This window comes from Mandrillus leucophaeus, unplaced genomic scaffold, assembly GCF_000951045.1.
Source record: "Mandrillus leucophaeus isolate KB7577 unplaced genomic scaffold, Mleu.le_1.0 Scaffold682, whole genome shotgun sequence".
In the NCBI taxonomy this organism is placed as follows: Eukaryota; Metazoa; Chordata; class Mammalia; order Primates; family Cercopithecidae; genus Mandrillus; species Mandrillus leucophaeus.
The window spans coordinates 1,139,313-1,156,203 of NW_012107386.1; the positions used below are offsets into that span (position 1 = coordinate 1,139,313).

The following is a 16,891-nucleotide window of genomic DNA, read 5'->3' on the forward strand; positions in this document are numbered from 1 at the left end:
TGTGTTTTTTGTTTTTATCACTTTTGCAAATCCCATATCGTATAGAATGCTAGGTTGAAATAGACATTTCTTGCCAATCTAGAAAATTCCCAATAGAATTCCAGCTTTTAAAACTAAATTTCAGACATACAGAGTTACTAAATGGCCTAAATTGCAAGGATTTGTGCTGCAAAACAGCTATTTAAAAAAAAAAAAATCTAAAGACTTCACATTAGAGGACCTTGAAAACTGCATCAGTGAGATTCAGCAAATATGTGCCAAAAAACACGAACATTATATCCAGACTTTCTTCTGATTAGAAACTTCTCTTAAAACAAGCATTTATAGATACTAAAAGCAAATTACATGGCCTCATTTTGAGGTGTGACCAGAAAAATAAGTACTGAATCTGAAAAGCGTTTCCTAAATGATGCTGCATACCATTCTCAAATGCTCTTCCCTCCAAGCTACATAATAGGTTGTACCTAATTATTTTTTGCTATCTGAAAATCCAACCTAGTCAGGGTTTAAATAACCGTGTGTAAAAGAGGGGGAAAAAAGCGAGAATGAAGTAAAGGTAAAACATCCCATAGGATCAGATACTATGTACCCTGAAAACAAAAAAATAATCTTCCTTTCAATCCTCCTCATGAAATCTGATGTACTCTTAAATTACATTCCTGTCTCTAACTCTGGGAACAGTGATTGAGAAGATGGTAAGGGACAAAAATAAATAGAGATAGCCACAATATCTTTTGCTTAAATTTCTAAAAGAACAGTGAGTTTAAGAGAAGTGACCAAATCTGGATAACAATGAAATAATGTTACTAGCCTATCTAAGCACTTAGAAAATGAGATAAATGGGTTTTCAATTTAAGGATTTCTTGATTTATCAGAGAGGTTTACTTTCTTATGAATTGCTTGCTTCAGAAGTGCTCTAAGAGTCTCAGATACTCTCTTGAAACAGAAGTGTCATTTTCCACTTACACTGAAGTATCTCTGGACTACAAAGTGAATTCCCCACTCCCTCAAAAAAATCTTTATTTTGTTTTCTCCATTGACTTCTATATATAAAATTGGAGAAACATTCCCCAGGGGCAAAATAATCACACTATATTATGATTAAAGGATACAAAATACAGTAAGATAGAGGAATACATTTTAGTGTTCTATACCACTGTAGGGTAAGTCCGGTAAATGATAATGTTTAGTTGGAGAGAGCTAGAAGGAGGATACTGAATGTTCACAACACAAATGATACATGTTTGAGAGGATTCATATGCCCATCACCCTTTTCTGATCACTATACATTATATATATTGAAATATCACTATGTACCGAAGAATATATACATTATTATTTGCCAATTCAAGAATAAAATATAATTTTAAAAAATACCTTAGAATTAAGTATAGTAAGATAGTGACTAGCCTTGTGACTTGCTGGGAATCATATTCTACACTTAATAATTCATTTTCCTTTCTCTTCAGATCATGATTCAAATAGTCTTTACACTGTTACTCTCCTCTCTTTATGTAACCGTCATTCTCTTGCCCATCCCCACCATTTGCATTTCCTGTGAATCATGGCTCCTCAGATTTCCCATTTAAAGGTTTGGGAATTAATTTTCTTTTGCCTTGGTATTTACAAGAGGCGAACACAGTGAGTGAGCCAACATTCTCATATTGTTGCCAGAGGACACACAGCTAGATGAATCTAAAAATATTCAATCTGGAGTTAAATTCTGAAGCATGAATCTGCCACTTGATCAATTCTATGAACTTGAAATTATGTGTATTAAATTTACATAAAATGAAAATTGTGAGAGAGGTATGGAATTTAAATAACGTTATTTTCAATTTGAAAATAATTTCGAACTTTTGTTCCAATCTTTAGTTTATACCAAAGCAGATACTCTGCATGAAGTTATTTGTACATTCACAAGCTTTTACACAGCATGGACAAGTGCTATGGCTTGCACTTTGTTAAATCAATTTGATTCTACCTATCTGACAGTGGAAAAGGTCCTTCTTTAAGGTTATGAAGACTAACATGCATCTTGCAATTTGTTAATTTTTTCCAGTGCTGGTGCTGGACGAACTGGCTGCTATATTGTGATTGACATCATGCTGGACATGGCTGAAAGAGAGGGTGTTGTTGATATCTACAATTGTGTCAAAGCCTTAAGATCTCGACGTATTAATATGGTCCAGACAGAGGTATGTAGATTTACCTGTGTGGACTTTTTTTTTTTCTTTTTTTGCAAACAGAGTAGATGTCTCTCATATGTACTCTACTCAACCGAAAGAGTAGATGTTTTTCATATGTAATCAATATTAGCTCAGTCATATAGAAAAATATTGGTGTTTTAATTCATATTTACACATAAAGAAAATTTTCTGTATTCCCTAACTTCGATGACAGAGAAGTGATACAAAAACTAGTACAAAATTTTCTTTTTCATTCTTTTGGTAGGAACAGTACATTTTTATTCATGATGCCATTTTAGAAGCCTGCTTATGTGGAGAAACTGCCATACCTGTCTGTGAATTTAAAGCTGCATATTTTGATATGATTAGAATAGACTCCCAGACTAACTCTTCACATCTCAAGGATGAATTTCAGGTATTAACTGTTTCTAAAACCTCTTTTATGACTTACTACAATTTGTTCTGGGCACTAGGAATCCTTTTAAAGAAAGTCTTTCAAGTCCCTTTGATCCTGTTTTAAATACAATACATATCTCTTTCATTATACATATTATATAGTCATTTTTCTATTAATGAATTTGTATCTACTATATCCAAAGTGACAAATAAGTTCAGACTTAGGGAAGAGCAAAGGGGAAAGGTATCATAAAAGTCAAAATTAGGGCAGGCAACGTGGCTCACGCCTGTAATCTCAGCACTTTGGGAGGCCGAGGCGGGTGGATCAGGAGGTCAGGAGATCGAGACCATCCTGGCTAACACAGTGAAACCCCATCTCTACTAAAAATACAAAAAAACAAAAAAAAGTAGCCAGGCGTGGTGGCGGGCGCCTGTAGTCCCAGCTACTCGGGAGGCTGAGGCAGGAGAATGGCATGAACCCAGGAGGCAGAGCTTGCAGTGAGCCGAGATCACATCACTGCACTCTAGCATCAGTGACAGAGCGAGACTCTGTCTTAAAAGAAAAAAAAAAAAAATCAAAATTAGTGGTGATTTGTGTGTATTTATAGCCTTTTTTCATGCAGCCATACAGATTTTGACCTGGTCACTCACAGTGTGATGAGATCAAGCACATTAATTACTACTGAGTCTGGGTTCAGTGGCGGCTCACACCTATAATACCAGCACTTTGGGAAGCCAAGGCAGGTGGATCTTGAGGTCAGCAGTTCAAGACCAGCCTGGCCAACATGGCAAAAGCTCATCTCTACAAAGAGTACAAAAAATAGCTGCGCATAGTGGTGCATGCCTGTAGTCCCAGCTACTCAGGAGGTTGAGATGGGAAGATTGCTTGACTCTGGAAGATTACTTCACCCTGGAAGGCTGTGGTGAGCTAAGATATCACCACTGCACTCCAACCTGGGCAATAGAGCAATACCCTGTCTCAATAATAATAATAATAATAATAATAATAATGAAGTTTGCAGTAAATACTATTTCAAAACAGCCCTAAATGTTTTCACTGCCCTTAAAACATCTCTGAAGGTGGATGAAAATAAAATCAAGAGCAGAAACCAAATTATTTGATTGTTGGTCCAGTGCTCTTTCCAACATACCATAGCTTATCTTCAAATATGGCAAGCCCAGATGTTACTACAAATGATACCGTTTCCCACTGTGATGAAGGATCATCATCATCATGGACTTCCCAATTGTATCTTCTTTGGTTAAGGCAATGCATTTTGAAGGTAGCAGTGTTGTTTAGCATCCCTTTTCCTTTTAAGAAGCGGAGCACAGAACAATGTGTGTCTTGTTTCTTTGTCACTTCTCAGGCTTCATTAGCTTTAACTACAAAGTCTATCAGCCTGTCATAGTAGCAAATGCCATTGCCTTGCACAAATCCTTAACTTTCTACTTGGCCTTCTAAAAGCCTGATGGATCTGTGTTACACTGCTAAATGGGTCACACTATCTTTTAACCTGGGTTCTCTTTTCTTTTTAGACTCTGAATTCAGTCACCCCTCGACTACAAGCTGAAGACTGCAGTATAGCGTGCCTGCCAAGGAACCATGACAAGAATCGTTTCATGGACATGCTGCCACCTGACAGATGTCTGCCTTTTTTAATTACAATTGATGGGGAGAGCAGTAACTACATCAATGCTGCTCTTATGGACGTAAGAGACTGCCCTCTTTGTTAGTGTAGAGTGCTGTGAAAAGCTACATAATGCAACTGAACACTGGCTAGTTTTCTTTTCGAGGAAATTAAAATAACCTAAAAAGGAGAAGTGGAAACTTTTATTGAAATATATTTTTTTGGAAAATGATTTTAGATTTTCCCTATAGGGATTCTTAAGAACTGTCATTTTTATAGCCTTATTGTAGATTTGGAGCTTAATTGTCAGTTATTATATTCATATAGTAAATACTGCAGATTATAAATGTCATCTTAATTATTTTCAGAAAAGAAAATCATGCCTTATCTATTTTGAATATAATTAGAAATGAATGTTTTAAATCACAGCATGCCAAATCGTACAAAAATTGTGTTCATTTGGGAAATTTTTATTTCTGACATTTAATGTTTCAGTAATTTACAATTAATTTGTTGGCCATTAATCAATAAAGACTATTATAAGTAACTAGAGAAGAGATGGATGGTATTAGGTTAACACATCCATCATAATGAAAGAACGATCTTGCCCCATTCAAAATCTTAAACTGCAGAGTGTTGTAGCCCATAGACAAAAAAAATACGGAAAGAAAGTTTTTTGTTTTAGTTTTTTATGTTGTTGTTGTTTTTGAGAGAGTCTCACTCTGTCACCCAGGCTGGAGTGCAGTGGCATGATCTCAGCTCACTGCAACCTCCGCCTCCCAGGTTCAAGCAATTCTCCTGCCTCAGACTCTTGAGTAACTTGGACTACAGGAGCGTGCCACCACACCTGGCTAATTTTTTTTTGTTTGTTGTTGTTTTTGAGACAGAGTTTCACTCTTGTTGCCCAGGTTAGAGTGCAATGGCACGATCACTGCTCACTGCAACCTCCGCTTCCCATGTTCAAGCTATTCTCCTGCCTTTCCCTCCTAAGTAGTTGGGACTACAGGCATGTACCACCACACCTGGCTGATTTTTTGCATATGGTAGAGACGGGGTTTCACCATGTTGGTGAGACTGGTCTTGAACTCCTGACCTCAGGTGATCCACCTGCCTCGGCCTCCCGAAGTGTTGGGATTACAGGCGTAAGCCACCGCACCCGGCCTTTTTTGTATTTTTAGTAGAGAGGAGGTTTCATCATATTGTCTAGGCTGCTCTCGAACTCCTGACCTCATGATCCGCCCACCTCGGCCTCTCAAGGAAAGAAAGTTTTAAATTATGACTTTGGCCACTTTACTTTGATTACCTTAGAAAGAAGCAAGAAAGCTATCAAGGTTTAGAATCTTTTTAAACAGTTTACTGCCTTCATTTCTAGCTTTTGCCCTTTCTCCTATGAAACAATAGCAAGGAGAAATTAGAAGCCACGGTTCATTTCTTTCTGACTATAATCAGGCTTTCTAAGTTGTTGTTCCTATTAAGCCCAAATTCTATTTCTATGAGCAGTCTTCACCAGTTACTTTCCTCTTTTTGGTGCCGCAAAGTGGAATAGTCTAAAGGCAGGCTCTCATCCTTGTTGTGATTGCTCTTGCCTGTGAAAAGCTGTCATCCTTGCTGTGATCAGAGTCTTGCCTGGCCATTAATCACACCCACTGAAATCACATTAAATCCTAATTATACCTTTTATTTTTATATTAGGTGTCTGGAAAGGCAAATATACTAAATACAGAGATGGTATACAATACTTTTTCATTTCTGCATCTAAATATGGAATGAAAAAAAGGATGTCTGAACAAGAAAAGGAGAAAATAATAATATTTAGAAAAGCATTGATGCCTTTGAATTTTTTGCCATTGGCCTCTTTATCAAATTTTTCTCCATTTCCAGATTGTCTCCTTTTCTTTGTTTTTGTTCTTTTTGAGACAAGGTCTCACTCTGTAGCACAGGCTGGAGTGTCGTGCATGATCACAGCTGACTGCAGCCTCAATCTCCTGGGCTCAAGTGATCCTCTCTCCTCAGCCTACAAAGTAGCTAGAACTATAGGTGCATGCCACCATGCCCAGCTAATTTTTATTTTTTATTTTTTTCTTGCTTTCTTGTCCAAGCTTGTCTTCTTTTCTGTATGAAGGTTGAACCTTGTAATCCACCTGCTCTTACTGTCTGATTAATCCCCTGTGATTCAAAAAAGACATTTCATAATTAAAGATGTTCTAGGGATTTAGTGGTGCAAATGAACCTTCAGAGAAGCCCAGCTGTACCTTCGGAGAAGTAAAACTGGTTTGATTTACAAGAGTAGGGTTTATTGTTCAACACTTCCTCTTTCTCCCTACCCTTTATTCCCATCATTAGTGTGATACCTTTTTGCCAGGCCTATGAGGGATTAGGAGGTAAGGCCAAGGATTCTGTAATTTCAAAGCCTTACATATGTTCCTGCCTTTAGAGAGAAAAAGAAAAGGAAATTTTCGGTCGTCTTCTCTCTTGTCAGCCCCTCCTCATGCATGTCCCCTCCCCTGTGGCTCAAAACATGAGTAGATAGCCATCAGTCTGCTTTGACTTACCTTTCCGTGGAGCAGACATTTGATTGGAAAGAGAGCTTACTTTTTCTTAACTTTTCTCATTGTATTAGTTCATTCTCACACTGCTAATAAAAGCATACTTGAGACTGGGTAATTTATAAAGGAAAGAGGTTTCATTGACTCACAGTTCCACAGGGCTGGGGAGACCTCAGGAACCCTGCAAGTATGGCAGAACGGGAAGCAAACCCGTCCTTCTTCTCGTGGTGGCAGGAAGGGGAAGAAGTGCCAAGCAAAGGGGGAAGTCCCTTACAAAACCATCAGATCTCATGAGAACTCATTCACTATCTGGAGAATAGCATAGGGGAAACTGCCCCCCATGATTCAATTATCTCCACCTGTTCCTGCCCTTGACACGTGGGGTTTATTACAATTCTAGGTGAGATTTGGATGGGGACACAGAGCCAAAAAATATCACTCATGAACCTTCATACCTTTCTTAGGAGACCCTCATCCCAGCTGCATGTGTAACTTCATAAGGTTTTAAGGTCATTTGGAAGTAGCCAGGTAAATTATTATTGTCATCTACTCAGATTTATCCTGCAGTCTTCAGCCAGTGCTGAATGCCATGGTTAGCGGCATTTCCCAAATGGTGGTAGCATCAGTGAAGTCCAAGAACCAGTTCCTGTTCTGATGTTAAGATTCTTGAAGGACTTAAATAGTAATGTGATACAAATGAGCTATAAGATCATTGAAATTTTTTGTCAGCATTAGGGAACTCTATAATCTACTAATTATTACTATTATTATTGCATAATTAGTTTAATTCAAATAATTAGTTTAATCAAATGACATTGTCCAGGTCAGATAAATATTGTTTTTACTACTTCTCCCTTTGGAAACAGAAAATATATTTTGTTCTAATCAAGGAGCACTTGGTAAACAAGGAGCTATCTCCCTGCTTATGTGGGGACAGTAAGTATATTGTTGTTACTCTTTGGTGCTTCAGTATCTTAAATGGTTGAAACTGTCATTATGACCTTTGATATATGTTAGAAATGCCCAGGAAGCTGTGGAAGGTGGATTGCCTGCGAGATGTGCAGAATATCCTGGTAGTGTCCACATAATGTAAAAGCACAAGTGTTTGAGCTATTTTTCTTATTTGGAGTGATTTTACTTGCACACACACATACTATCCACATACCCAGATGATTGATAGACATACCAGGGGTTTTGTTCTTACTTTGCCTTCAGCCTCTCAAAGACTGATTGCGTTTAGAAAATTGAAATAGCCCAACAGGTACCTTACAGAGGATGTTAACCTCAGAAGTTCTTTAGTTTCTTCTTTTGTGTTTGTCCTGTATTTACATCTTTCAGTAAAGCAAAAATTCAGGTATTGACTTAAATTGCTTTGGAGGCATTGAAGTCTTCCACCAAATTGATTCATTACTGTACTAGTTCAGTTCATTCCAGTGGTCTGAATCTCTTTATTCATGGCTGAAGCATCACTCTGGCTCCCTCTGCATGTGAAGCTATTACATCATAATGGTCCTACATTGAAGTGTATTGTATCTGTTTGTACAACTGATCATACATTTTAAGTTCTTATGTTTCTCTGTCTACCTTGTTTCTTCACAGAGCTACAGGCAACCAGCTGCTTTCATCGTCACACAATACCCTCTGCCAAACACTGTGAAAGACTTCTGGAGATTAGTGTATGATTATGGCTGTACTTCCATTGTGATGTTAAACGAAGTCGACTTGTCCCAGGTTAATGGCTATGGGTTGTTTTTGTGTACTTACATACAACTTAATAGAGTAGTAATGAAATGCTAAAATCTGCTTTATACTATCCTAATTAGAAAAAATAATGCTTTTTTTTTTTCTTTCAAAACATTCATCATTCAGGGCTGCCCTCAGTACTGGCCAGAGGAAGGGATGCTACGATATGGCCCCATCCAAGTGGAATGCATGTCTTGTTCAATGGATTGTGATGTGATCAACCGGATTTTTAGGATATGCAATCTAACAAGAGTGAGTCACTATTGGATCCTTTGAGCTGATCTAGAATAGGTTGATCATAACTAAGATGTGGTATGATTTTATTCAAATAACAGGGAGACTAGAATTAATAAGCACTATATCTTCCACCTCAAAGCTAGTAACCATCTTATGCCTTAGTACTCGAATAAAAACAAGAAAGCAGAAATGCTGGAAGCTAGGTTTTTTGGTCAGTCACTAGAGTAACATATTCCCTCTGGAAATACAGATGCACTGGCTCAGTCAAGTTGGATAGCCTAGGCCTGGCCTCTGAGTGTATGTAGACTTATCTTAACGATGACTGCGTGTTTTGTTAGTATTGACATCCAGCCCAGAAGTGGCATGTGATAAGAAAAATGAGAACATTGCAAAAACGATAATGACAGAGAAGATGTACTGCAGGAGGAAAGAGACATGTTGGATCAACCATTATAGAAGGGTTCCATGTCACTGTTCCAAGTTCATTATTGATTCTCCTACCTGCAGTTTCATCTCCCTAAATGTCCCAACCTCTGGCTCTACGCAGATCTAAAGGTGGAATCAGTGCTGCTACCGCCATGCCTTTTCCCAGCAGCAAAGTAGTAATTGTATCGTCTTTCCCTCACTCCTCATCTGCTTTCCACTACATGACAAATTAAATCTGGGTGGGGAAGATCTTCAAAAAAAAATGTGCTAATAAAGGCCGGGTGCAGTGACTCACGCCTGTAATGCCAGCACTTTGGGAGGCCAAGGCGAGCAGATCACAAGGTCAGGAGTTCAAGACCAGCCCGGCCAATGTGGTGAAACCCCGTCTCTACTAAAAATACAAAAATTAGCTGGGCGTGATGGTGCGTGCCTGTAGTCCCAGCTACTCTGGAGGCTGGGGCAGCAGAATCATTTGAACCCGGGAGGCAGAGGTTGCAGTGAGCCGAGATCATGCCACTGCACTCCAGCCTGGCGACAGAGCAAGACTTCATCTCAAAAAAAAAAAAAAAGAATTGGAAAAGAAAATATTAATAACTTTCATGGAATTAGGCTCTTTTTAGAGAGAAAGATTACTCTGTTTTTTAAAGCACCAGCTCTGTGGGTGTGTATTATTTTAAGTGTGTGATTAGGATTGTCATGTTTCAGTGTCTCTCATATCAAAATGACTACGTGTGTGTCTGGTTAATAAGTCTATATGTATATAACTGTGAGCAGGGAATGGAATCATATTGACTCATATTGCTCATTTCAGTGGAGGAAAAAAGGGTAACTTCAATCATTTCATAATATTCATGCATATCTTAGATGTTAATTTAAATGGAATCTCATTATGTCTGCACATCTGTTACATTATGGTTCTAGTAATATTTTAGTTGAAAAAAACAGAACTGCTGAAGACAGTAAGGCTTGTCTGTTAATTGAGCAGTTTATGTGAAAAATATTCTAGGAACAGGAACTGAAATGTTATATTTTTGTCAGCATATTTATTTATTTGTTTGCTCACTTATTGAACTGCCTCTGTATTTGGTATTCTGGTCCTTATTAGTACATGATTTTTTTTTCTGTTCTCACTGTCAGCATTTAGTATATTTAATATATTTCACTGCATCAAATATTTAATATGTACCAACAAGAAGTTTGTAGAGTACCAAGTAGGGCTTGTCAGCTACCAAAAGATGCATGGGTCCTTGGCAATCTGATATGATTTACTCATATATTACTTGTTCTTCCCGATATTTTTATTTCAAGGTTTAAGGTTTTGATTCATTCTTTCAACAATACTACTTTTGGGGAAGTATTATGCAAAGTTCTACTGATACAGAGTGTAGAAAAAAAAGATTTATTTTTTTCAGGAAGAAAAGCATTGCATGAAAATTGTATAATCCTTTTTGTATAAAAGTGATGCATTTTACAGCGAAAGAGTAAAGAATATAGAGTGTTTAACTGAGCGATCTGACATAACTGTGTGATCAGAGATGACCTCTTTGAGAGAGTATTTAAGCCAAAATTTAGTGAATCAATAGAAATTACTTGGGGGTTGAAGTAACCCGCCATCCTGGTTTGTCCAGGGCAGGAGTTTTCCCAAGACACACAGGCTTCAGTGCTAAGACCAGAGAAATCCCAGGCCAACCTGGGACAAGTTGGTCGTTCTATTTGGGATTGAGAGGAGCAAGCAAGAAAGAAGTATTCAAGGCAAAGGGTACAGTATATCCAAAGTCCCCAAGGCAAGAAGTGACTTGATAAATGGATTAAAAGAAGACCAACAGAAAATTGAAGAAGGAGGGGGAGCCAGATCACATCAGTTGTTTTAAGACATGACAACAATTTGGATTTTATGCTAAGATCATTTGAAAGTCATTAAAGCAGGATATGACAAGATTGTATTTGCAGTTCAAAATAATCATGATGCCTATAGTAAGAATGGACTGGAAGGTGATCAAAGTTTATTCAGGGAGCTCAACTAGGAGGTAATTATCAGAGCCTGTGACTGGTAGTGTATTGATGTCAGTGGTGATAAAGAGAAAGCAACGAATCTGAAAGTTATTTAGGAAATGTTATCATAGTAATGAATTACTGGATACATAGTGTGAGGGAGCAACAGGTATAAAGGATGATTGCCATGTTTCCTGCTATTATCACTTATAATGTTTTTGTAGTAGCATGTACAAATTGAGGATTTATATCAACTAGACTCAATCCAGTGTAGATGCTACTTGTATTGTAAATTGTATGCACCTTTTACTTTTTTTAAAAAATTGTAGTCCCAGCTTATTTACATAAAAACACTTTTCCCTCTACAGCCACAGGAAGGTTATCTGATGGTGCAACAGTTTCAGTACCTAGGATGGGCTTCTCATCGAGAAGTGCCTGGATCCAAAAGGTCATTCTTGAAACTGATACTGCAGGTGGAAAAGTGGCAGGAGGAATGCGAGGAAGGGGAAGGCCGGACAATTATCCACTGCCTGTGAGTAGGGCAGTGCAGCCCGTCATTCATAGGGCCTTGGTGCTTATTTTCTCATTTTCAATATTGAAGACTATCCGACTTGCATCTTATGGACCTCCCATAGATGTTATTTTTAAACAGTCTTCCTGTCTCATGAGTCTATAATTAACTACTAAGTTTATTTTGTATATTTTCTAAATATTGATTATTATGTAGTTATATTATTTAAACTCTTTGGAACACCACTCTTAACAACTTCAGATTTACACAGTTTACAAATATATCAGAATCTCAAAGTCTAGAATGCAGCAATCTATGTCTATAGCATATTCCTAAGTATAAGTTACTGATCTAATTTCATCCTCAAGTTTCCTCCTCTCTGCCTTGTACACATATAAAGCAAAATTAAGACACAAATGGAAAACAATTAAAACTACAATGTCTTATTTTCTCAAACATATATGATAGTGTGACCTGTGGTCACTTGGTGCTGCTGTCTAAAATGCTTGTGCTTTCTTTGCTTTCAGAAATGGTGGCGGGCGAAGTGGCATGTTCTGTGCGATAGGCATCGTTGTTGAAATGGTGAAACGGCAAAACGTTGTCGATGTTTTCCATGCGGTAAAGACGCTAAGGAACAGCAAGCCAAACATGGTGGAAGCCCCGGTGAGTCACAGCATCTTACACTTGGAAGGCATCTTAGAGATTAGTTAGTCATATACCTACTTATTGATTTGACTTCATACACACATAGGGAATCAGATGTGAAAATGAGACGTTGTGGGGACTTTCCTGCCTAATTAATAGATTGCTGAGCACCCCCCTCTACCCACAGACACTTAATCACATATCACATAAGTGAAACTATTTTCATTTCGTTTGGAAATTTGTAGGATTTTTTTTTTTCTGTTATAGCCAAAAAATATTTGCTGCAGTAAACTTTGGTAAATGGTCCTGTAAGAATAAATCCTGTATTAAGGCTGTATGTCTAAGGGATATAGGTTTCATAAGTACCTTAGACAGCCAGTATTTTTAAAGGGCAACTGAAATTTAGTTTTGTCAATATCTATAATTATTCATTTTCTGATCAAATTATAAATGGTTAAACTATCATTATTAAGTTTTCAGCTTTTACCAACTGTAGAGGGCAGTTGATATCATGCTACTTGAGCTTGTCAAGGCTCATGAAGTCGGAACATAGCTTACAAAATAAGAGCTGATAGGGGTGTGTGTGTGTGACAGTTCATCTAGGTGAAGCTGTATGCAGAGTAAGAAAGAAAGCTACACTTATCTAACACATTTTACTTCTAACGAGAGGTATTTGTGGGTTACACGTATGTATGTGCATGATGGGATCAGGTTGGGAGCAGCTGTGTAGTGTATGCTCACAGAGAAGTAAACCAGAAAAACCAAGGCATCATTGTTGCTTGCCCTACATTTATCAAGATGATCAGATAACTAGAATGAGCAATTCAATAAACCTTTAAAGTATTTCACCGCTTCCTGCTCGTGGATTGCTCACACAAGAGTTGTGTTACTTCCTGAGACAAAATCTGAAGGCTTAGGTTTATACTGTTTCACTTTTGCAAGAGGTACTAGACTTCCACCCTTTCTACAGGTGCCCTCAAACTCCTTCTCAACACCGCCTCATTTCCCTGGGTTGTTGCAGCTGTCTACACAAGATTACATTGATTTTGATTGGGGTGCTGGCTGTGGAGATGAGAAAGGGGGATGAATCGGAGAGATTTTTGAGGGGGAACTCTCAGATTGTCTTAGCAACTGAATGAATAGTGGTTGTGTCTTTAAACTCTTTGCAGTTTGAAGATTTCTTGATGTAAACTGCCTCCATTTTTCAGATCAAGTCTTAAAGTCATCAGTGGGATCACTTCTGACTTCAGAATTCAACTTTTACCTTCAAATTTAACTGAGTTCCCACCCTTTTTTAATAAAAATTTAAAAATCTATGGTTAAACTCTGCCATTCTGGAGCCTTCCAAAAAGTTACTGTTTTCCTTTACATTTGTGTCTCATGAATCCTGAACACTCGCCCTCTGATTTGTGTTTAATCAGTGTTGATGATTAGTTTAGTGGGCTATGGAGCTGAGCTGACGAGTTTGGTGAGGAGATTTAGAGTGTAGGCAAAATTGCTGGAAACTGCTTAAAGAGACATAACTATTTCTAGGCACATTTTGGTTCCTTGAATGCACTCGCCACAGTGGTAGGTGAATTTGAATCATACCTACTTGGTAAATAGTGTTGGAATGATAAAGACCTCTTAAGGAAAGTTTTATTACCCTAGTTTATTGCTAGAGACACCTGGAACTTCTCTTCCAAAATAATATGCCTTTTAGACTGTTATCCAGCCTGAATTTTTTCCCACTTGAATGAACTGAGTTGGGAATTTTTAAATGAATTGCATATTATAAGTAATAGTTTATTATATAGTCTCTGAATTTTTCTGAATTCTTATTATGGAGCAAGTCCATAGATGGGCTTAGAGGAAAGGCTGTTTTAACTCAAAAATGTTATTGCCAATATGTTGTCTTAAACATATAAAGGCAGCAGAAATAAATGTTCAGGTATAAGTAGGCTCAAAATTTAAGGACCACTAACCATTCTTGAAAAATTTGCTGAAATACTCTGATAGACAAAAACAGTGTCAAAAATTAAGAATTTGAAATTGCATAAATGGCTGTTTAAAATGGCTGACTTTTTTTTTCTCAAGGAAATCATCGGAAATATATGGAGAAAAACATTTGCAGTTGATCACTATAGCATTATAAAATAGAGAAAATAAGAAAAGCAACTTAATAGTCAAACAATACATATGTTTGATTTTTATGTGGTATTAAAAGATGTTAAATAACGTGGAAAAAGAATTGCAACAGTGTTAAATTTTAAAAGTTACATTTAAAATTATATTTTGAAGTATACATAGTTATATTTATTCTAAGATAATTATTTCAACCATGCACAAAAAGAACTGAGGCAAACTAAGGTGATATTTTAACAATTTCTTCTGATGATAGAATTATAGCTCTTTTTCTCATTCTTTATATTTGTTCAGAATTTGTATATTCTTTAGATTTGTACAGAATTGTTCTGTAATGATCAAGTATTACTATTATAATCAGATAAAAATTTTAGACATTTAAAAAATTGATGGAAAATATGAGTCTAAGATAAAATGTCTTTTTAATATAAATTTCCTTTTTCTTAAATGGATCATTAGACTCAAGTATAAAATATATATTAATCTCATATATAGAAAAAATAAATTGTAATCCTTGAGTTATCTAAATTGGTTGTCAAGTTTCATTTGGTAACTGTTATTTAATGTTAGTCTCTTTCTTAACTGTTCTCTCTGTTTGTGTTTTGACATCTTTCAGGAGCAATACCGTTTCTGCTATGATGTAGCTTTGGAGTACCTGGAATCATCTTAGTTGGGTGAGACTCTTTAACGTGCATCTATGAAGAAACCTGTTCATCTATTGAGCCAGCAACTGTTGTACCTGTTACACTTGTGCAGAAAGATTTTAATGTGGGGGGTGGGAGACTTTTACATTTGAGAGGTAAAAGTATTTTTCTTATGAAGTTGTGTATCTTAATAAAAAGGACTGAATTAGTTTTTATTACTATATTAAAGCATCAACATTTCATGCCACATAAATTATATTTAATAAGAACCAGATTGAAATGAGAACTTATTGGTGTTTGTACAGTGAACATGCCACCTTTTTTCTCATGGTTTCAGTAGAACAGCTACCATATGTTGCATGAGTTCATACTTTCTACGTGGCATTTTTCTCCCTTTCTAAAATGAAAGCTGATGAATCTCAAAAGGAAGAAGAAAAGAAAAGCTGTGCAAATTCATAGTAAAGTTCATTTTTTATATGTTTCCAGTGTAGCAGATCTCTATATAAATATATAAATATATATAACTGGCTTATTTTCTTTTAATGTGCAATGATGGCTGGATCATTTAAAGTTCTTTTTAGAAAATAACATAAGCCAAAGACTCAAGTGTAAATATGTCTATATGGAGAAAGCACATTATATTTATTGGTTACTTACATTCCTTTTTTGATGGCTAAAATACTACCACCACACAATCATCTTTTTTTTCCTGAAGAAAGCTTTTTCTTTAGCTAAAATCAATTGTAAACGATTTTTGTAGATTATTTTTTGTATGTTTTAGTGTAAGTAGAGGATAAACTTTTTATTCATAAACCAGGAAGCAATGTTCTTTATAGTGATTCTCTTGTGTACATGCTTGTGAATTAAATTTGTGTAAAATCCCTTGGCAATTGGGTCTTTTAATATAGGACCAAATTAAAACATTTTACTGAAAATGTATAGTTTTTCACAATTTCATTAGGTAAATAATGGTTTGGTGATCATACATGAGAAATGTACACATTAAAAGGCCTTGCTGACAACTTACACAATGTTGAACACAGCCTTTAAGCATCGTTTAAATTTTAAAGGAATTGATTTTTTCAGCCTGTGGCCCAGCACTGGTCAGGAAAACAAGATGGCAACATATATGCTTTCAGGGTCAAATTTTAGCAAACTGTAAACTGTTAGGGTGATAAAATGTTTCTCTTGATGTTTACATGCACAAGCTTTGGATTCTGACTATAAAAAGTGTGAACAAATCAATGCCAGATTCCTGTTTTGCGCATTGTCATGGGATTCTTAAGTGAACATTTCTAAATGTGGTCTTGTTCACATGCTCCATGTAGCTGTAACTTCACGTCATCAGCTTGCAGTTTGTAATTGACTAAAGCATTCCAGTGTCCTCTTTCTAGATTGCCAGCTCATGACATGGTGCTTATAAAGATTTAATTAAAGTAAGAATGAAATAAAGTTTTTATAATTATAACAGTTATTGTTTGCACATCATTTTTTCCTCTTAATGTTCATGCATTCACTACTAAATGAGTAGCTTATTCCTACACTCGTTGATACGAATAGGCCACAAAAACTCTACTCAAAGTAAAACTAATTTCCAACCTCTAGTTTCTTTTATTTTTATTTTCTTAATTGAATGCCAAAATGTCCAGTAGCTGGAGGTGGAAAAGGCAGGGAGATGGACATCATTTTTTGTTTGTTTGTTTGTATATTTATCCATGTATGTAACACACATTTTCCATTTATGTATGTCACTATCCATTTATGTAATACACATCTTACTTTTTTCTTATAACCAACTTGACAAATGGTA

General features: G+C 36.5%; 1 protein-coding gene across 5 annotated transcripts in view; it reads left to right on the forward strand.

The window, feature by feature from the left end:
- The window catches only part of PTPRK (protein tyrosine phosphatase, receptor type, K), a 594,458-nt gene extending 577,903 nt beyond the window's left edge, over positions 1–16,555 (forward strand). For all 5 annotated transcript variants that reach the window (XM_012002300.1, XM_012002301.1, XM_012002302.1 and 2 more), the window contains 8 exons: positions 2,063–2,198; positions 2,455–2,604; positions 4,122–4,295; positions 8,359–8,490; positions 8,629–8,754; positions 11,526–11,689; positions 12,196–12,331; positions 15,054–16,555. In XM_012002300.1, the coding sequence (XP_011857690.1) occupies positions 2,063–2,198; positions 2,455–2,604; positions 4,122–4,295; positions 8,359–8,490; positions 8,629–8,754; positions 11,526–11,689; positions 12,196–12,331; positions 15,054–15,107 (1,072 nt within the window). In that variant the 3' untranslated portion in view covers positions 15,108–16,555. The remainder of the gene's footprint in view (positions 1–2,062; positions 2,199–2,454; positions 2,605–4,121; positions 4,296–8,358; positions 8,491–8,628; positions 8,755–11,525; positions 11,690–12,195; positions 12,332–15,053) is intronic.
- The last annotated feature ends 336 nt before the right edge of the window (positions 16,556–16,891 follow it).